Source organism: Balaenoptera musculus, chromosome 3, assembly GCF_009873245.2.
Source record: "Balaenoptera musculus isolate JJ_BM4_2016_0621 chromosome 3, mBalMus1.pri.v3, whole genome shotgun sequence".
Lineage (NCBI taxonomy): Eukaryota > Metazoa > Chordata > Mammalia > Artiodactyla > Balaenopteridae > Balaenoptera > Balaenoptera musculus.
Genome location: NC_045787.1, coordinates 157684198 through 157703095, shown reverse-complemented (window position 1 = coordinate 157703095; position 18898 = coordinate 157684198). Strand labels below are relative to the sequence as shown.

General features: G+C 56.5%; 1 protein-coding gene across 4 annotated transcripts in view; it reads right to left on the bottom strand.

Annotated features, from left to right (window-relative positions):
• Nucleotides 1–18898, bottom strand: part of LOC118892224 (BLOC-1-related complex subunit 8) — a 32888-nt gene that overhangs the window by 10411 nt on the left and 3579 nt on the right. The window contains exons 3-6 of one of the 4 annotated variants that reach the window (XM_036846571.1): nt 18457–18521; nt 15811–15921; nt 14241–14316; nt 11350–12244 (exon numbers count right to left, since the gene is read on the bottom strand). In XM_036846571.1, the coding sequence (XP_036702466.1) occupies nt 14283–14316; nt 15811–15921; nt 18457–18521 (210 nt within the window). In that variant the 3' untranslated portion in view covers nt 11350–12244; nt 14241–14282. Of the gene's footprint in view, nt 1–11349; nt 12343–14240; nt 14317–15520; nt 15922–18456; nt 18522–18898 lie in introns of those variants that run through there. The other 3 variants (XR_005019262.1, XM_036846570.1, XM_036846569.1) reach the window with 3 other exon arrangements.

Below are 18898 nucleotides of genomic sequence, written 5' to 3'. Positions count from 1 at the left end.
TCTCACATGCTGTGCGGCACGGCCAAAAAAACAAAAATAAAAAAACCCCCAAAACAAACCTCGTCCTTAGTCATGGCTGCCATGAGAACAGCATCTGTCTGGGCAGGAGCGAGGTGGCCCGGAGAGGCTGGGGCAGGTGTCTAGGTGGGAGATGAGGGGCCTGAACTGGGACGGGGGCTGCAGGTAGGCAGAAGAGGATGGATTGTTTGGTGACCAAGGGGACAGGACGTGCTGGTGGCATATGCCTGGGGTTGGGAGGGAGCCTGGGGTCTCAGGCCTGAGCGTTGTTCTGGAGGGGGGAACTGGGGGTACAAAGGAAGATTTCATGAGTGCCTGGAGCATCAGAAACTAAGGTGATACCTATGGTCATTAAGTCCATCAACAAACACTGCTGCAGTCCTTCAGGTCATGACTGTCATCTCCCTCTAAGAGGTCTCTTAGCCCCCTGGTGATGGAGATGGGGGTCTGGAAGGAATCCCACCCTCCCACTAACCCTTCACTGCTGGCCTCTCCCTGTGGAAGGACTCAGTTTTCTCACCTGTAAATGGGAGCGAGAATCCTTCTCCCACCAGCTGGGAAGGAGGGGGCAGTGGAGGAATCTATCAACCTTGCCTTCTGGCCTCCCAGAAGCCAGAAGGAAGAAGGGCCTTGGAACTGAGGATGCTGAGTCAGCGTGCCATCTTGCAAGACCACGGTGACACTTACTGTGACATGCTGGGCGACATCAGACCCCTACTTCCTCCCCCACAAAATGGGTCACAGAATCCTGATCTCAAAGGCTTTGCAGTGAGGTTTGAGAGAAAAGATCAGGAACAGTCAAGTTCCCCTTCTTGGCTCCCAGGGGGGCTTTAATGGAGGGACAAGTGGCAAAGTCACGCTGCCAGACCCTTGAGCTCAGAGGCCTCAGCTTGGTGGGGGACCCAGGCCGGCGAGGAAAGGAGAGGAGGAAAGGAGAAGTGAGAGGCAGGTGGGTGGCCTGGGGGAGGTGAGGGCTCCCGGGACTCGGCGAAGCGGGGAGGGGGCGCTGCTCCTGGGCCTTGCAGCAAATCAGGCCGGTGGCCCCGCCTCATGCAACCCAGGCGGTGGTTTCATCACCTGCTCCCCAAGTACCTCATTACAAGCGACAGGAAGAGCCCCTTGGAAAGTCGGGACCCCCCCTCCCCTCTCTTGAGGGCTCCAGCGGCTCCCACCCCAGCTGCTGGCGACCCCCCCCCACCCTCCCCGAGCCGGGGCCCTGGGCCGCCTCCTCCCCTGGGAGCCTGGGGAGATGGTGGCCCAGGTGGGGGGGCACTGTGGGTGACCTAGGGGCTGGCTCAGCCCACAACGGCCCCTGGAGCCCCTCACCTGCCCTGGGGAGAAGGCGGGCTCTGGCAGTGACTACCGTGCGACCATACTTCTCTGGGCCTCAGCTTCCTACCCCAGAAGATGGGGAGAGTCGGCGACACCTCCCTGATTTGGGGGCCTCTCTGAAGCAGATGCTATGGAGATAATATCGCCCTCTTTCTCTATGCAGGCAGCTTTTGCCATCACTGAGCCTGACCCCTCCCAGAAGGCCTTGGGGGTCACCTCTCCTCAGCCCTGGGGTGCCCAGCTCAGAGTGAGGGCCCCGGGCAAACCCAGGAAGGGTGCTGGGGACAGGGGGTCAGGGAGAAAGCCCTTTCCTCCTACGTACAGATGGGGGGGTTGGGAGATTCCCCTTGCAGGGAGACCCCCCAAACACATGCATCACCCCCAAACACCCACATACATAAGTCCCCAAAATACATGCAATCCACAATACATGCAGAGCCCTCCCAAACCCACACGGCCTGCCAAACACACATCCCCAAAACACACACAGAGGCCTCTGCACACGCAGACCCCTCAGACACACACAGAGTCCCCCAACACCTGCCGATCCCTCGAATGTACACAACCCCCCAATATATGCAGACACCCCCAAACACACGACCCCCAACAACATGCAACCCTCCTAGACACACACAGAGCTCCCCAAACACATGTAGACTCCCCAGATCCATGCTAGTCCCCCATTATAAGCAGGCCCCCAGACACAGATAGGGCCTCTATCCCCTGCAGGGATATCGCCCACCCTCTGGCTTCCTGAGGCAGGGTGGGAGCACCCCTCAGGGGAGAGATGTGGGTTCGGGGCTGGGGGTTCTGAGGGTGGGGTGTGAAGATCTCAGGGATCGCACGTACGGACACTGCATGGGGAACACAAGCTATGCTGGTGCAGGTGGCAGGGGGTTGAGGGGATCTTCGGGGTATTCCTGGGGACTGTGGGGGTCTGAGGGTGGGGTGTGTTACCCACGTGTGGCTCTGAATCCCAGAAACCCAGAATGTTCCCGCTGGAGAAGGCCCTTTGGGGGGGGGTCCCTTTGTTTATAGGTCCCTCTGGCACTCATGGGGAAACGGAGGCCCAGTGGGGGACCCTCAGACCCACCTCCAGACCCCTCCCCAGGCCTGCTCCATGTGCTGAGAAGTATGATGGCCTGGCTGTGGCTATGGGCACAGCCAGACGGGGGTACCCACTCCACTGGCTCTACTGTACGCTCATTGCCTGACATGCTCCAAGCCTCAGTTTCCCCATTGGTACAATGGGCCCTGGGGGCGCCTCAGGCACTCACCTACCTGTCCCTCTACTTCAGACACGCCTCATCTACCAGCAGATTCCCAGCTCACCTTCCACCCCTTTCCAGGCACCTGAAACACCAGCCCCAGACAGACCTGCCACTTTCCCATTGCCAGGCTTTTGACCCCGCTGTGCCCTCTCCCCGGAACGCCCTTCTCAGACTCACCCAGGTCTGAGACGCTGCTACACGTCCTTCAAGCCTGGGCAGAAATCTCTCTTTCTAGAGGTGCTAATTTCCCCAGACCGGATTTCTTTTTCCCTGTGTCACTTAGTCCTATTAGATATTTTTGGTGCTTCTTTGTTACTTTCTTTGATGATCCTGTTGCCCCACTAAGATGTCCGTTCCACGAGGGCAGGGATGGAGCCTTCCCAATGCCCGGCACACAGTAGGTCCGCAATCGCCCTTCCTTGAATGAATGAGCAAACAACTGCTTAACAAGTGGAAGAAACATCGGCAACAGGTTCCGTTTTCTTTTAAACACCTCATGGTTCACAAAACAAATTTGAGGCCCCATCTGGCCCACAGGCCACCAGTTTGAGGGGACCCCTGCTCCCCCACCCCTCTCTAAACAGCCCACAGCACGACAGCCCACTGGATGGTGCTCATGCTTCTCTCAGGCCAAGGGGCTGACCCTCTGAAGGTTCCAGTGCCCACCTTGGAAGGAAACTATGTCCCGGGGTCATGCAGGACCTGGCTGCCCTCACTGTCCACTGCAGGTCCTGCCAGGAAGGCCATTTTCTCTGTCACGGCCACTGCAAATGGAGACGTGCCCCATCCCACCTCCCGTGGGGCTTGGGACTCCTACCCCTGGGGCTGAGAGAGACCATACATTCAGAACCCAACTCTGCTATCTCACACAAGTCAGAGCCCTCGGCCACCGAAGGCCCCCAACGATGTCCCCTAAGCTGCAGTGGCAGCTGCAGGAACGACCCAAGGCTTCTCTCTCTTTGTTCCAGAGAAAGATCTCCCCGTAGGGCCCCAGAAATTCATCCCCAGAGGCCCAGGCCTCCCTGCTTGGGAAATTAGCACATCTGTCAGAGCTGAGCGGAAGAGACTCAGCCCATAGCCCAGCAGACCCAAGACACAGCCAGTGGGGAACCCAAGATGGGGCCTTTGAGGCATCCCCGGTCCCCACTTTCTTCCCCAAGAAATGTCTGGGAGCTGACCAAGGTGCCAGGGACACAAGGGCAGGGAGTGGACAGACCCGTCTGGCCTTTGCCATTGCCCAGTCTGGTGGGGGAGACGACAGACACGTAAACTGTCAGGGACAGAGCCCTCACCAATGAAATTCTATAGGGCAGGGGTCCCCAACTCCCGGGCCGCGGACTGCTACCCGTCCGCAGCCTGTTAGGAACCTGGCTGCACAGCAGGAGGGGAGTGGAGGGCAAGCAAGCGAAGCTTCATCTGCCGCTCCTCGTCGCTCACATTACCACCTGAACCATCCCCCCTGCCCCCAGTCTGTGGAAAAATTGTCTTCCATGAAACCGGTCCCTGGTGCCAAAAAGGTCGGGGACCACAGCTATACGGGGAGGCAGTGGGGGAGGTGGCAGGGGAGGGAGCTGCTTTGGAAAGAGGGGCCAGAAGGGACTTTTTGAAAAGGGGACCTCAAAGACGAGAGGACACCAGCCATGAAGGGGTGTGGGTGAGAGACTGCCTGGTGGAAGGAATGGCAGGTGCAAAGGCCCTGAGGTGGGAATGTGCTGGGTGGGTTCCAGGTGCAGGCGTGGCTGGTATTGCCAGGTATGGGTGAGCAAGGGGCATCTGGAGACAGAAGAGGGCAGGGAGGCTGCAAGGGGCCTTGGGGATCAGGGTGACAGAGCGGGCTGTAGAGCAATGGAGAGTCATGGAGGGTGTATGAACGGGGGTGGGGGGTGGCTGTGGTGCAATTCAGGATTTTCAGCAGACTCCGTGGCTGCTGTGGGGAGAAGTCCTTTGGGAGCAGGAGGCCAGGACAGCGTCCAGTGGGAGAGGGTCGGGGCTCTGATTGTGGAAACTGGACAGAGGCAGGCCTGTGCCCACAGCAGTGACTCATTATGACAACTTGCCTGGATTGTTCCCTTCCGAGGACCCCACCTCAACCTCTGGTGAACCTGAACCTGGAGGAGATCAGGACAGGGAAGCTGACAGGCCTGAGGCTTGCTTGGCCCCTGGTGGAGGGTGGGGTGAGGGTGGACCTGGATGGGGCTCAGAGGCACGTCCACTCGGTCACAGTTCAGATGGCACCTCCTGTTACTGAGTGCCTGCTGTCTGCCCGGGCCCATGCTCCACCTCATTTACACACAGGACCAGCTTGACTCAGATAGCCCAGTGAAGCGGAGACGGCTGCCCTGTTTTACACAGGAGGAAGCAGGCTCCTTCCCAGGGCCACACGGTGGGACCCCAGATCCTCGCTCAAGCGTGGGCTTATACCACAGGGTTGTCCAGCCGTGCCCCAAACTCATCCCCGCCGACCCAGTCTGGGAAGTGGGCCTGGGCGCCAGTGGGATCTGAGACATTCATTCCTGAGTTCCCTGGGGCCAGTGGGCAGCCTCACAAGCCCCCCCAAGATGCAGGCTCAGGGAGGACCTTTGGGAGGCTGAGAAATGGGACCCAACCTCTGTGTGCATCCCACTCGGATTCATGGGCCTGGGCTGGGGTGACCTCTCCGACCCCACATGGGATCCCAGGAGTGTGATAAATACTCTCTGAAAAATGACATCTGTCTCCAGGTGCATATGTGCCTCTAATATTCCAGAAGGGCAGACCCCCAACATGTCTACACTCATTGCATCTGAGTTGGGGTGACAAATGATTTTAATTCCCTTTCTCCTCTAATTTGCATTTTCTAGATGTCTGCCTGGTTGGGTAATGATTTAATGAAATCAATCATTAGTTGGAGATGGGAAGTAAGACCGGGCTCAAATTGCTCAGGTCACAGGGTCAGAAAGGGGTAGCTATTTGTCTGAGGTCACACAGAGAGGAGAGAGGAAGCTGAGGCCCCTCACTCCTGGCTTTAGTTCTCCTAGGGGCTGAGGGGCAGCCTTGAGTCCATCCTTTCTCTGAGGGGTCTGGGTGTCTCCACCTGGCCTCAGTCTTCCCTCCTGCAAAGTGGCAGCTTCAGACCAGATAGCGAGTTCCCAGCTCTCGCAGGTGAGATCCCAGGACTCTAAATGTCCCAAAATTCCACTCCCTGGAGGCCAAGATTCACTCCTGGACTCAGACAGGTAGTGGAAGGCAGGTATGGGGACAGGAGGGAGCAAGGCTGACTTCTCCCAAAGCCCCTTTGACCTTTGGAATCAAACCCCATACACTTGTCCTTCTGAGTCTAAATACTTTTTTGAACCCCGTTTCCTTCACCCCAAGAGTCTGAAAGTTCTCATCCCCGACGCCAAAGATCCAGAGGTCCTGACCTTCCCCAGTGAGGATTCTCAGCCGGTCAGGCAAAAGGCCTCAGCTATTTCTGACTTCTTGGGTCTTCAGCCTGGGGACTGGGAATAGCCAGGGACCCCAGTTGGCAACGTCTGCTGCCCTGGTCCCTGAGAGAGGCCGAGGGTGGGGACCATGACCATGAAAGTAACGCAGCCACGGGCTTGTCATGTGCTGACAACCTCGGAGGGCTGTGACTATCGTTCCTATACCCATGTCCCAGATGGGACACTGAGGCACGGGGAGGAAGTGGCCCAGGCAGCTGTGGTGCCCCACTCAGGGCTCTGTGCCCACCATCCTGCCCTCAGCCACTGAGGCATCCTGTGGGCCCAGCTGAGGCCCCACGTTCACTGCATGAGGTGCAAACCCCATGGGGTGGGTGAGGGTCATGGCGGTCACAGGCACACGTGGATGTCATGCCACTTGCAGGTCTGGGGCCGCGACACACAAGGGCACACCAACAGCAGGAAGGCACGGGGTCGTGGTTGTGCACAGGGGCCTCCAGGATGCACAAAGGGATGTGACCCAGGAAAGGGGACCACTGTAACTCACAGTCGCATACCAGGGGCTCATGGCACCACAACTTTGGACACACAACTCCCCAACTGACACAACCCTCAGACACATGCCCTTTGGACGCACAACCCCTCAGGCATGACACACTCCTTCAGACATAACTCCTGGACATGCAACCCCTGGGACACTCACCCTTTCGGACACACAACCTCTCAGAACCACAACCATTGAACACTCCCCCTCGAACACAACCCTCAGACTCACACCCCTTGGACACATACCCTTTGGACACACAAACCCTGGACACATAACCTCTCAAACTCACAATCCTAGGACTGCACACCTCTTAGACACAACTCTCCCTCGTACAGCAGGACATTCGGACTTTCAAACTCAACCCAGCTCACAGATGCCATTCAAAGGACACCGCACAAACCTCGGCCCGACGCAACACGCACCTGCTACACCTGGACCCTTGGACGCTCGCGCACCGACCTGGAGGAAGCGGCTCAGAACCCCGAGCGCCCTGCGGCCGCAGGGGCCTTCAGAGCGGGCGGCCCCGCCCCCGGGAGCTGATTGGGCGGGGCGTAAATTTGCATCGAGGGCGTGCCCGCGGGCTGTGACGGGCGGGCACTTGGGCGTGGCCGGGTCCCGGGAGTTCTGGGGCCCGGGACTAAGACGCGGGAAGACTCTGAGGTGGGGGAATAGTATAATGAGGGAGGGGGGCCCGGGAGGGAGCTGGATCAGACCTGCCAGGCTTCCCCCGATGTCAGTGGGCGACCCTGACCTTACTGCTGAACTTGACCCTAATTCGGACCCTGTCTGTAACCCCCTGCTATCTCCTACTCTGGGCTAACTCCAACCTGAGTGATATGTAACTCCGACCCGGGACCCTGAGGCCCCAGGCACCGAGACCTTCTCGAAGCCAACCCTGACCCTTGCTCTCACCCAAACGGAGGGACTGCAGAAAGGGGCTCTGGGGTCGCTGAGGGACCTCGCCCAGCTGTGTGCCTCCTGCAGCTGAATGTGTGACCCACGTGCTTCGACAGGAGGGTAACAGACCCCTCGGTGGCTGGGCGCCCTCCTCCACTTCAGAGGTCAGCTTCCAGGACTGGACCCCCTCCCTGGGATCCCAGCACCACCCAGCACAGGTCCAGGCCCAGAGGGGGATCAGAGCAGGATTAATGAGTGAATCAAGGTGGAAAGAATTACAGGATGAAGATGGCTTTTGACTGGGCAATCCTGGAGAAGCCCCCAGTCTGGAGGAGGCAGAGCTACCACATACTCCCTATCCCTGTGGGATCAGAACTGGGCCAGAGGGGTCAGGGAGGGCTTCCCCCAAAGAGGGGCGGAGCATTTATACTGGGCCTTGAAGCATGAGTAGGAGTTTGTCACTGGTAGAAGAAGAGGGAACAGGACTTGCAAAGGTTCAGAGAAAGAGTGCAGAACATTCTTTGGTGGGGGAAGATGAAGCCAGAGCAGTGAGTGGAAGTAGATTGAGCTGGGCACCCAAAGAGAGGCTTGGAGATAGGGGGAGGGGGTCCACTGGGGCAGATGAAAGGGGAGAGCAGGTGGGTTGCAACAGCTGCCTGGTGTCCACCTTCTAAGAAGACAACAGGAGATAATTGGACCCCTGGACTCAGGGGGGAACATGTGGAGATATTAGTATGTGGGGGACACTGAGAAAGGGAACAGAGACCCTGGGAGGCTTGTGCCTCTCCCCACACCTCAGTTTCCCCATCTGTGACATGGGAAGTTTGGACCCCCAGCCTGGGCACAGATTTCTCTTTGGACCAAAAAAACTAGGGTTCACACTGTGTCATAAAGGTGGGGATCAGGGTTCCTGCCTCTCCCACCCCGTCTTTGCTGCCCTTCAGTGCTCAACAACAGACACTCAGGTGTCCCAAGAACACACCAGGGCCTAGGCCAGGTTGGGGGTTCTGCCTGGGCTCGAAGGCACAGAACAAGGCTTGGGGAGTGTGGAGGTGGCTGGGGAGCCCTGGGGCCCTCGAGAGCTGCTCTGTTTACCCAAGACCGCCTGCCTGCCTCTGATGCAACAAGCAGGCTCTGGTTACGTGAGGGCGGCAGCTGGAGCAGCTCTGGGAGCAGCCTGGGCTGAGCCAGCTGGGGCTGCCCACTATGGGCCACAGCTCTTGCCCCCTCACCACTGGGGCTTGCTCCTGTGTTCTTGCCCCTGCCACGTTGTCCCCTTCCACCACTCATGTTCCCAAACACCCTTCCCATTCCGGTCCATACCATCTTCTATCATTCACACCGTTTCCTATAACGACTCCTTCTTTCTGCCTTTACCCCTGTTCCTGTCCTATACCCTCCCCCATCACTGGCTGTGTTACCCCGTGTGGACCCACACCCCCCACTGGGCCAATCAAGAGTCTCAACCTCAGTCTTCTCAGATGAGGGGACACTCTTAGGTGTTGGAGTAAGAGGTTGGGGGGTTGAAAGGGAGATTTCGAGGGAGAAGGGAATGGAAAAGGCCAGAGAGGAAGATCTGGGAAAGGGGCCTGGAAGGTGGAGACAGGGATGGGAAGGTGAGGAGGTGTAGAAGCTGCTCCCCCCAAGTCTCCCTCTCCAGATCCTCTCCCAGAATGTCAGCAGGGGAAGACTTTGAAGGATCCTCCATGGCAAGGACAGTGTGGTCCCATGGATAGGGCTTCAGGGTTCGAGGACCCTGAGTTCCCATCCCAGCTCCGACTCCCACTCGCTGTGTGACCTCAGGCCAGTCACTTCACCCGTCTGAGCCTGTTTGCTCATGTGAAAAGTGGGGACAATAGTAGTCTCTCCTCTGGGGGGGAGAAGCGTTTCAAGGTTGGCCTCCAATGCCCCCTCCTCCTCCAAAAGCCTTCCCTATCCCCCCTCCCATCTGGTGTTCTGACACCCCCATCCCTCCTTCCACCTCAGCGCTGACCCAGTGGTTTAGAAATGTCTGTGTCCAGCTCTGTCTCCTGGAGCCTGGGCCGTGTGTTGTGGTAGCACAAAAGGGGTGTTTCCATGGGTTCTTGAAGAACTGGAGTCCTGGAGAGGGTCTGAGTAGTGTAGGGGCATGCGGACCAATCTTGGGGCATCCAGAGACCTTGCTGGGGGATGAGGCAGGGGCCAGGAAGGGGCTTCCCAGGGGCAGGACCCTCAGAGTGCAGAGCAGGCCTGAAATAAAAACTAGGACTTGGATCAGGGGCTAAGAACAAAAAGACAAAACTCAAGTCTGATTCCCACCCTGACCACTGTGGACCAACTGGAGACAAGTCACCGCCCTCCTGGGCCTCCTTTTACTCCATCCACAAATTTGAAGGAGACTGGGGGTGGGGGGGGGACGGTTCCCACACTTAACCCAGGGAGCCCTTCCAGGTTACCCCCACCCTCGTGGGTGCTAGGCTCCCTACTTGAATGCCCCGTGGCACGGGGAGTTCCCTGTCGCTCTCCTGGCTGCCCACCTATTTCTGGGAGCAAGTCTTAGTGAGCCAGGTCAGGGCATGCCCACACCCTTCACTCCGGGGAGGGGGTAAGTCGGCCAGAGCGTGGAGGCAGATGCGAGGTGTTGCTGGGTAATCTGGCCTTGCGGAGCCTTAGTTCGCTTTCTAGAAAATGGAAGCAAGAACGTGTGAAGTGAAAAAGGGCAGAGGGTCACGATGCACCCTTCAGGATCGGCCAAGACTGGGGACAGGGGCTTGAATCAGGGGCTAAGAACAGCTTGGAGGCGGAGTGCCCGGCCAAGGCTTTGCCTCTTGCGCCCCCTTGCGGCCGGCAGGGGATGGACGTTCGCCAGGCATGAAAGGCGAGCCGGCCACGCAAAGGAAGCGCAAATTAACCAGCACCTCCGTGAGTCCCAGGATTTGGGGTGGTGGGGCATCTGACAACCCACAGTCCTGCACAGACCTCTTTGAGAGTACTATTAGTCGCTGGCTAAGGTCGTGTTCAGGGGCCGTGGGTGACGGGGAGCCGTCGGAAGGTCTAGGGCACCTCAGGACTGCCCCCCACTAGCTCACAGCGCCTGAGCCATCCAAGGCTGCCTCTGGGATACAGGCAGTTACCTCACCTAGCTGCCCGTCTGTCCAGTGGGTCTGAGCCCTGGAGCCAGGGTTGGTCTGTCTGGCTCACCAGGGTATCCCCTGGGCAGGCAGGGCCTAGCTCAGAGAGAACGGTCAATGTTTGATGGCTACATGGCTGCATGGTAGGAGGAGAGATGGACGAGAGGTGCCTTCAGAGTGGGCGAGGAGAGGGAGAGTGACTCTGTGGGGGCTACACACCAGGCAGGGCCTAAAATAATGTAAACCTGAGGCTCCTCCCTCCCCCTCAACTGAGCTGGGGCAGGGGGAAGGCAGGATGGTGGCACACAGGCCCCTAGTACACCCTAGGAGAGGTGAGAGAGGGCTGACCCTGTTTCCTGGTGGTGGGAGGCAATTATTAATACCTCCTGTGTTCCTGAACCTCCTCCCAGGCCCTCAGGCCCCTCCACAGCCCTGATACCCCACCAGGACCCTCTCTGTCTCCCCTAGGGTGCCCTTGGCCTTTGCCACCCCTCTCTCCCAACCACTTCTCTGTGCCAAGCTGGGGGATCCTCCCAGAGCAGTGAGCCTGGGACCCACCCTGGCTCTACCCTCCATGTTGTTGGCTCGACAACTCCATTCTGCTCTTCTTTATACATTTTGCTGGGCACTTTGTTGGCACACAGCTGGCTTCAGAGGTGTACAAACCATGGGCCATGATCTCCCAGGCTTCGCAGGGATCAGATCAGTGTGGGCTCTTCTCAAGTCAGCAGAAACAGACTCAAAGCAATTTAGGCAAATACAGTAATTTTAGGGACTCATGAAACTGAAGAATTGAGATTTTCTAGTGTCAGGTACAGGTGGATCCAGGGCCCCAGGCAATGTTCTCAGGTCCCCTGGTCCATCTGCCGAGCTCACCAACCCCAGAAGGAAGATGGTACTTTTTGCACTTTTCCAGCAAAATCCTCAGGGAAGACCTCTCATTGGATCACATGCCCATCTCAAACCAATCACTGTGACCTGGGAGATGGGGGGCTCTGATTAGCCAGGCCAGGGTCCCACATCCACCCCTGGAGTTAGGGTGGCTTCTCCTTATGGCCTGAGCCTGGGGTGGGCATTTCTGCTCGAGGCAGAATTCAGTCCAGGCAGGCAGGTACACGAATGCCTGCCTCAGCCTGTAGAGAAGGTCCAGTCCAGCCTTCCTTGTTGAGATGGAGAAAGGTAGTACCAGGGAGGGTCGGTGCCAGACCCATGTCACACAGCATGTCAGAGGCAGGGCTGGGACCAAACTAGGCCGGGGTCTACTCTTCTCTGTGTGATCTCACACAAATAATGCCACCTCTCGGAGCCTCTCTTTTCCCATCTGCATTTGGGTGACATCTGCCTTATGGGGCTGTCTGAGGATGAAAGCTGACCCTTGTGAAGCCCCCAGCACAGATCTGGGCACACAGCAGGTGCATGATCAGGATTGTCATGGTGGCAGTTATCGGTCCGAGGGGCCATGGCCGTGTCCATGGCCAGTGGGGGCGGGTAAGAATCCAGAGGCAGCAAAGCCCCATCTCAGGACATTCATGGCTGGCCCAGAGGCTCCAGGCAAGAGCAAGAGGAATGCACCGGCCACACTTACTTGGTCTTCTGTCCCTGCCAAGTCCCACAAGGCTGTGTCCAAGGGTCCAAGCTTTGGTCGGGCTGGGGGGCAAGAGGTGAGTCAAGGTGAGGTCTGAGAGACCCCTAGGGCTGCAGGGTGGCCCTGATGAGGTGGCATCTGAGGAAAATCCTGGGCGAGGCTGAGGGAAGAGGTGAAGCACTGGGAGTTAGAGGGTCTGGGTGTGAATCCTGGCATTTCCGGTCACGGGTGGTGACCCTGCCTCGCCTCTCTGAGACTCAGTTTCCTCTTCTGTAAAATGAGGCTGTGTGTAGAGCCCGGGGCCTGGAGAAGCAGGGGAGGCCAAGACTTGACCCTGTGAAGGTCACCTACAACCCTTGGCGGGGGCAGTCTGGGGAAAAGTGGGAGTGGAGGCTCTGAGGTGGGGAGTGAGGCGGCAGTTCTGGGGAGGGGCAGAGCAGGGTCTGTGGGTACAAAGGTGGGATCAGGAGGAGCCACAGAGCATTTTGTTCTGAGGGGGCGCAGCAGTAGCAGTAAAGGGACAGCAGATGACCCTGGATGCTCATGGTTTGCCTGGACGCTCCAGGCAGGAGCAGGAGAAACACACTGACTGTGGACGGGTGGAGAGGGCAGCATCCTTGAGGCTTGAGGGTGGGAGGCACCAGGGCACAGGGGATAGGATGGAGGAGATGGTGGGGTGTGGGTCCAGGGCTGGTGGGCAACAATGGGGGGGAAATGGGGTGGGTTGATGACCCCCTTGGCAGCCCCTCTTGCTCCAGGCCCTCCCAGATGTCCCCCAAGTGACCCCACAGTCTGTGGGATTCCTCACCACACCTATGCCCAGAGCTAAGCCCGTCACATAGCAAGTGCCCGATAAGAACTCTGACTGCACACCCATGAACTCTGCTGCCTCTTGGCTCTCGGGGCTGCTGCTCTAGGAGCTGTGGGGGCCCTGTCCCTTCCCACGCCTCCCTTGACCCTCTGAGAAGACCTCCACAGCACAGAGCACAATCGCAGCAAATGAGCAGGGGGCTGTGAGAGCTACACAAGCTGCGGGCTCAGTCAGTCCCTTGGGTACTGTGTCTGCCCTGCATGAGCACAGAATAACAAGACACTAGGCCACGCTCTCCTCAGATGGTCAACCACACCTCCCAGTACTGAAGCCCTCCTGCAGTCCTCTCCCATCTGGTCCTGGTCACGTGACTGGCCTTGACCAATGGTACAGCCATAACTGAAGCAAGGGAAGGCTGGATGAACACGTGCACACCGGGCACCCAACCACCAGGAGAAGCTTGGGCTGTCCTGCTGGAGAGGCCACGTGGAGGACCAGACACCCGCCTCCCAACCAGCAGCAGACAGCACTGGTCAAGGGCCAGATGTGAGGCTACTTCTGACTATCTGGCCCCATCAAGCTCCCACAAGAGCCACAAGTAGCACCCAGGTGAGCCCAGCAAAACTGCCCAGCTGAGTCCAACCCAAACTGCACAACCGTAGCAGGCAAATGATTGGTGTCATAAGCCACTAAGTTTTGGGATAGTTTGTCATGCAGCAGTAGCTGACTGCTACAATACACATCACTGTATACAGCTGCGCCTAATGAAGCACTCTGACAGAAGGGAAAAGCAGAGACCAGAGTGGGGAGGGACTTGCTCAGGGTCACACAGCAGGTCAGCAGTAGAATGAAGATTCCAGAGCTGGGTGGATAACAGTCCTGCTGGGCTCTGCCTGAGACAATGTGTTTGGGTAAAGCAAGCAGCTGGCATGTGGAAGGGTATGGAAAATGGGGCTCCCCTCTGTCTTGGGGGGCAGGGGTCCTTGGGATCAGGACAGGGCCTGTGGCCTGGATAAGGGGCAGGAAGATGACAGAGAGAGCACAAGGGAGATGGGCTGACAACAGCCCTGAGCAGCAGAGGGCACAAGGTGCCCCTACCCTCTAGCTTCCCACGGATGAAACCATCCTACAAGCCCAGGGAGAAAACTCGAGTGGTTAGTCAAGTAGGTCCGTTCTTGGATGCCGAGAGCATGGGTTAGTTCAGAGCACGGAGCACAGAGAGGCTTACGGCCCCACTTGGCACTGACCTGAGTCAGAGGGGCCAAAGCACCTCCAAGTCTCTTCCGGGATCAGGCTGAGGAGGACGGGGGCGGCTCCTCGGGGCTGGAACAAAACATGTGCAGCGTCCATGAGGCTGAGGTCAGAGGCCATGAGGCCTGCTCGGCTAGGCTGGATTGTGCATTGGGGTCACACTCCAGTCCCCCAAGACCCCTGGCCTGAGCCTTCAGGGCATCCTCTGTAAAAATGGGACCAGCCACCCACTTCAGAGGTCATGCCTGGGTCTCACATAGGACTGGGAGCTTCAAACCCCCGGGGCTTGCTAAGAGACGCAATAGCAGGTGAGTAGCTACTACGCAAGTTGCTACTGGTGTCTTTCAGAGGCATGTTGCATTTTTGCAACAGCAGGCAGAAGCAGGGCTTTTGGAAGCAGCTGGGAAACTGAGTTAAAAGTAAAAGCTATGGTTTTTGAGGCCCTACTGTGTGTACGGCACTGTGCAAGGCTTGACGCAGTGAACTCCAGTCCCAATGGCTGTCACCCACCCGGGGCAGAGCAGCCAGAGCCAGATGGTTATCTAGTGCAAGTGAACCATCATGAACCCCTCTCATGCTACCCTCAGAGGGCAGGTTGCTGCACATCCCTTCTTACACATTTGCAAGGCTTTTTTGGTTTTTTGTTGCTGTTGTTGTTTGTTTTTTGTTTTTAAGGCTTTTTTGGTTTTGACAGTTCTTTTGTCTCAATTATCACAGGCAGCAACACAGTTTTTTTTCTTTCTAAGTGCCTGGTCGGGGACAGGCATGCCAGAACCCCACACTGCAGGAGCCAGACACATCTCAAGGTCGAGTGATGGCTTACAGCACGTGCGCATGTGTTTACATGCATGTTTATTAAGTTATAATGAAAACAAAAACAAAAAGAGCTACTTCTCCAAAAACTCTCTCCCCGGTATGTAAGAACTGTAAGTAGTTTTCATTTTTAGACCGTCTGGTCATTGGCTCAAAGCCTCTTTCAGCTCCGGGCGCCCTCCCAGCTGCCCTCGAGGCCCCTGCCCACCTCCCTGACCCAATCTCCCTTTCGCTCACCCACTGCAGCCACACCTGCCTCAGATGTTCCTCCAACACACCCAGCTCACCAGGCCCTGGGCCTCTGCCCTGCCACCGACGTGCGTGGAGCACCGACCCCGGGTCATCTCTGTCTGCAGGTTGTTCAAGCCTCTGCTCACACCTCTGCCGCCTCCCCAGAGAGGCCCCCACAGCCCTTTTCCTCCTTCACATGTGTCTGAAATGTTCTTGTCTGTTCCGTGTTTACCTGGTTGCTGTGTGTCTCCCCGTGAGGCCATGAGCACACCCGTCTTGGTCACTACCGTGTCCCCAGCACCCAGCCCAGGGCCAGGCACACAGCAGAGCTCAGGAGCTGGGTGCTGAGTGACTGAACTCTCCCACTACAGACGCCAAAGGATGAGAGGAAGTCACCGGCCACCGTAAGATGAAGAGAGGGAGTTGTCTAAGGAGCGAGAAGTGGCAGCTCCTGGCTGAGCAGCGAAGGTCCTTACAGCAAGGAGGCTGAGAGCAGCAGGGGCGGGCGGTCCCGGGAACTACCTGTGGCCCTGGGCTGTGGCGTTCATGTGGTCTCGGATGCTGATGGCCTGTTTGAGGAGGCCCTCCACGCTGCGGAAGTAGACGCTGCTGTCGACAAGGTTCTTCACGGCGCTGAAATGGGAGGATGGACCCAGTCAGCGGCACCACGCTCTCTTCGCCCCCCAACCAGAGCTCAGCGGATGCCTGCGTGGGCCGGCACTCATCAGGCACCTGGGGGATTCCATGGGCCTCCCTGAGGGTTCACTGTGGGCTTAAAGTTTAGATTTCCCTATGCAACAGAGCACTGGATGGCAACATGCAACTTTCGCTTAACGGCTGCTAGACCATCTAATGCTTTGAAGGAGCTATAAGCATGCAAAAATGACCTCAAAAATATCTTGCTTTCTTCTTAGGGAAACTATTCCTGCCTCTGAATAAGGAAGCTTGTCAACTGGACTGTGAAAAGCTCTAGAGGTGAGTTTAGACTCATCGCCATTAGAGGGGCACTACTGCAAAGCTGTGCTAAGCTCTGGTGTTGAAGCCACATTGATGGATGTCTAATGAATATGTCCTTTCCAACAGCACTACAGGAACAGATTCACCAAGCCACGCGGGGCCTTGCTAACGCCAGAAAGTTGCCTGTGCAACGACACCTGCAGTAAAAATAAGAGGGTCGTTTTAAAGTCCTTCTGTTAAAGACAAAGAAATCACTCCCATTTATCATCAGTCAGGGGCCTGCTTATGGCTATGAGATCAAAAGGCGTTGGCTGTCGCCCGCTCATCTGACACCACCAAATGTAGTCAGCTTTCCTAGTGCCCGTCCACCTTGATAAAAAGCTGTCTAACATAAGCTCACTACTGAATAGTTCACCCCAACCAATATACCATTTTATTATCTTTCAGTTTTACACCAACCGTTAACGCTGCATAAAGCATTTCAACAACTAAAAGGGCACTTTCGTGTCCGTAAAGGAAACAGTCTCTCAGCATTAGAGAAATTCACATCTCACTAAAGAGAAGTGCTCAGAGCTCGGAGTAGACTGGCCCCCTGCCTAGCCCAGGGCTGCTAAGCACTTGAAATGTGGTTCATGAGACTGAGGAGCTGAATCTTTCATTTTATTTCATTAAAATTTAAGTGTCAACAGCCACCTGGGATCTGGGCTCCTGCACTGGATAGCACGGCTAGAGGAACTGGGAGAAAGTACAGACTTTGATTCGTTCTTCCTTGAACCTGGACCTTTCTGATGAACTCTCGGCTGTCTGGGAACTATTCAGCAGCTGCAAGAAAAACTCCCATTTCTTTTCTACTCTTCCTGGAGCTAAGGAGGGTGTCTGTGACCACCATCCTCAGGAAGATGCCATCTGTCTGGGTCACCCTCCCGTCCCAGCGGAAGGGCCAAGGCTGGTGAAGGCAGAACTCCCAGCGGCACGACTTCCTGTCAAGGAACCTTCGACCACACAACAGAAACAGGCAGGCAAACCGCACAGTGCCACGGACGAGAGCTGCTGGGGAGTATCCAGCCTCCACCGAAACAACCCGAGCCAGGGGCAAACAGCACTCCTAATTAAAGTCGCCAACTCCTAAAGCAAACGGAACAAGCCAGGGCATGAAATACAGTCATGCGGAACAGAACCAACAGGAACACAGGAGGCAAGGCTGGCAAAGCTGCAATAATGGGAAGAAACAACAACTACTGCTTTTTATTCTCAGGCACATCTTTCACTTGGAGTTAAAAAATCTGGATATTTAGAGAAAGTTAAACAAACAAAAATAATAAATGGGATACCCACGGTCACAGAAGCTTTATTCATAGTAGCCAAAACATGGAAGCAACCCAAATGTCCATCAACAGATGAATGGATAAACAAAATGTGGTCCATCCATATGATGGAATATTATTCAGCCCTTAAAAAGGAAGGAAATTCTGACACATGCTACAACATGGATGAACCTTGAAGACATTATGGTAAGTGAAAGAAGATGGTCTCAGAAAGACAAATACCGTATGATTCCACTTATGTGAGGTCCCTAGAATAGTCAGATTCTTAGACAGAAAGCAGAATGGTGGGTGCCGGGAATGGGGGGTGGGGAATAGGGAGTTAGTGTTTAATGGGGACAGAGTTGTAGTTTTGCAAGATGAAAAGAATTCTGGAGATGGATGGTGGGGACAGTTGCACAGCATTATGAGTGTATTTAATACCACTGAACTGCACACTTAAAAATGGTTAAGATGATGAATTTGCATCTTACCACAATATAAAAAATTGGAAAGAAATAAAAATTTAAAAATAAACAGTCATATTCATGTTTTGGCCCTCCCCCACAGCTGCCATCCACCCCACCAGCCAGTCTGTGGTCCTGACTGTGGGTGGGGAACATTGGCCCCTTGAGGCACCTCCTGGAGTCCTTATCAGCCCCTCCTGTGACAGATGGGGAGGGGTTGAGGGCCGGGAAGAAGCCTGCCTGAGACACACGGGCACCAGTCAAATAGCGAGAAGCACAGGTCTGGGCTGGAATTTTGCCCTGTGGCCAGGTGAGTCCAGATCCGCATGCCTCTACTCAGGTGGGTTCGGCAGGGCAAGGCTCACGGGCAGCTGGCTGAGATGCCCCTGAACATCTGGGGCATAACAGGGCAACCGTGGCAGTGCGGAGGCTGTGGCGCTCACCTGCAGGCGTACTCCACCGTGTAGATGGCTCCCTGGCTCTGCTCCTCCCACCGCTGCATGTCAGCCTGCGGGGGGGTTGGGGGCTGTTAGCAGGGGTGGCTGCTACCTCCATTCTCCCAGCCCCCTGGGATGGAGCACCCGAACACCAATTATCAAGGCTGTAGAGAGCAGCCCCCTCCAGCCCCTGATCTTTCCTCCTGCAACTCCCACCCCTCATCAGTCTGGGCTTTCTGTGAACACACGGCGACTATGGCTCAGGGCCTTTGAGCAGGCTGTTCTCTCTGCCTGGCATATCCTTCCCTCATACGGCTGCCTCCTTCTCACCACACAGGTCACAACTACTGCAGACCCTGCTGTCCCCTTCTTCCAAATCTGCCCCAGATCTGTCCACCCAGCGCCAATCTGGGCTGGTGACCATGTGCTTCCTCGCTGGTGTCCCAGC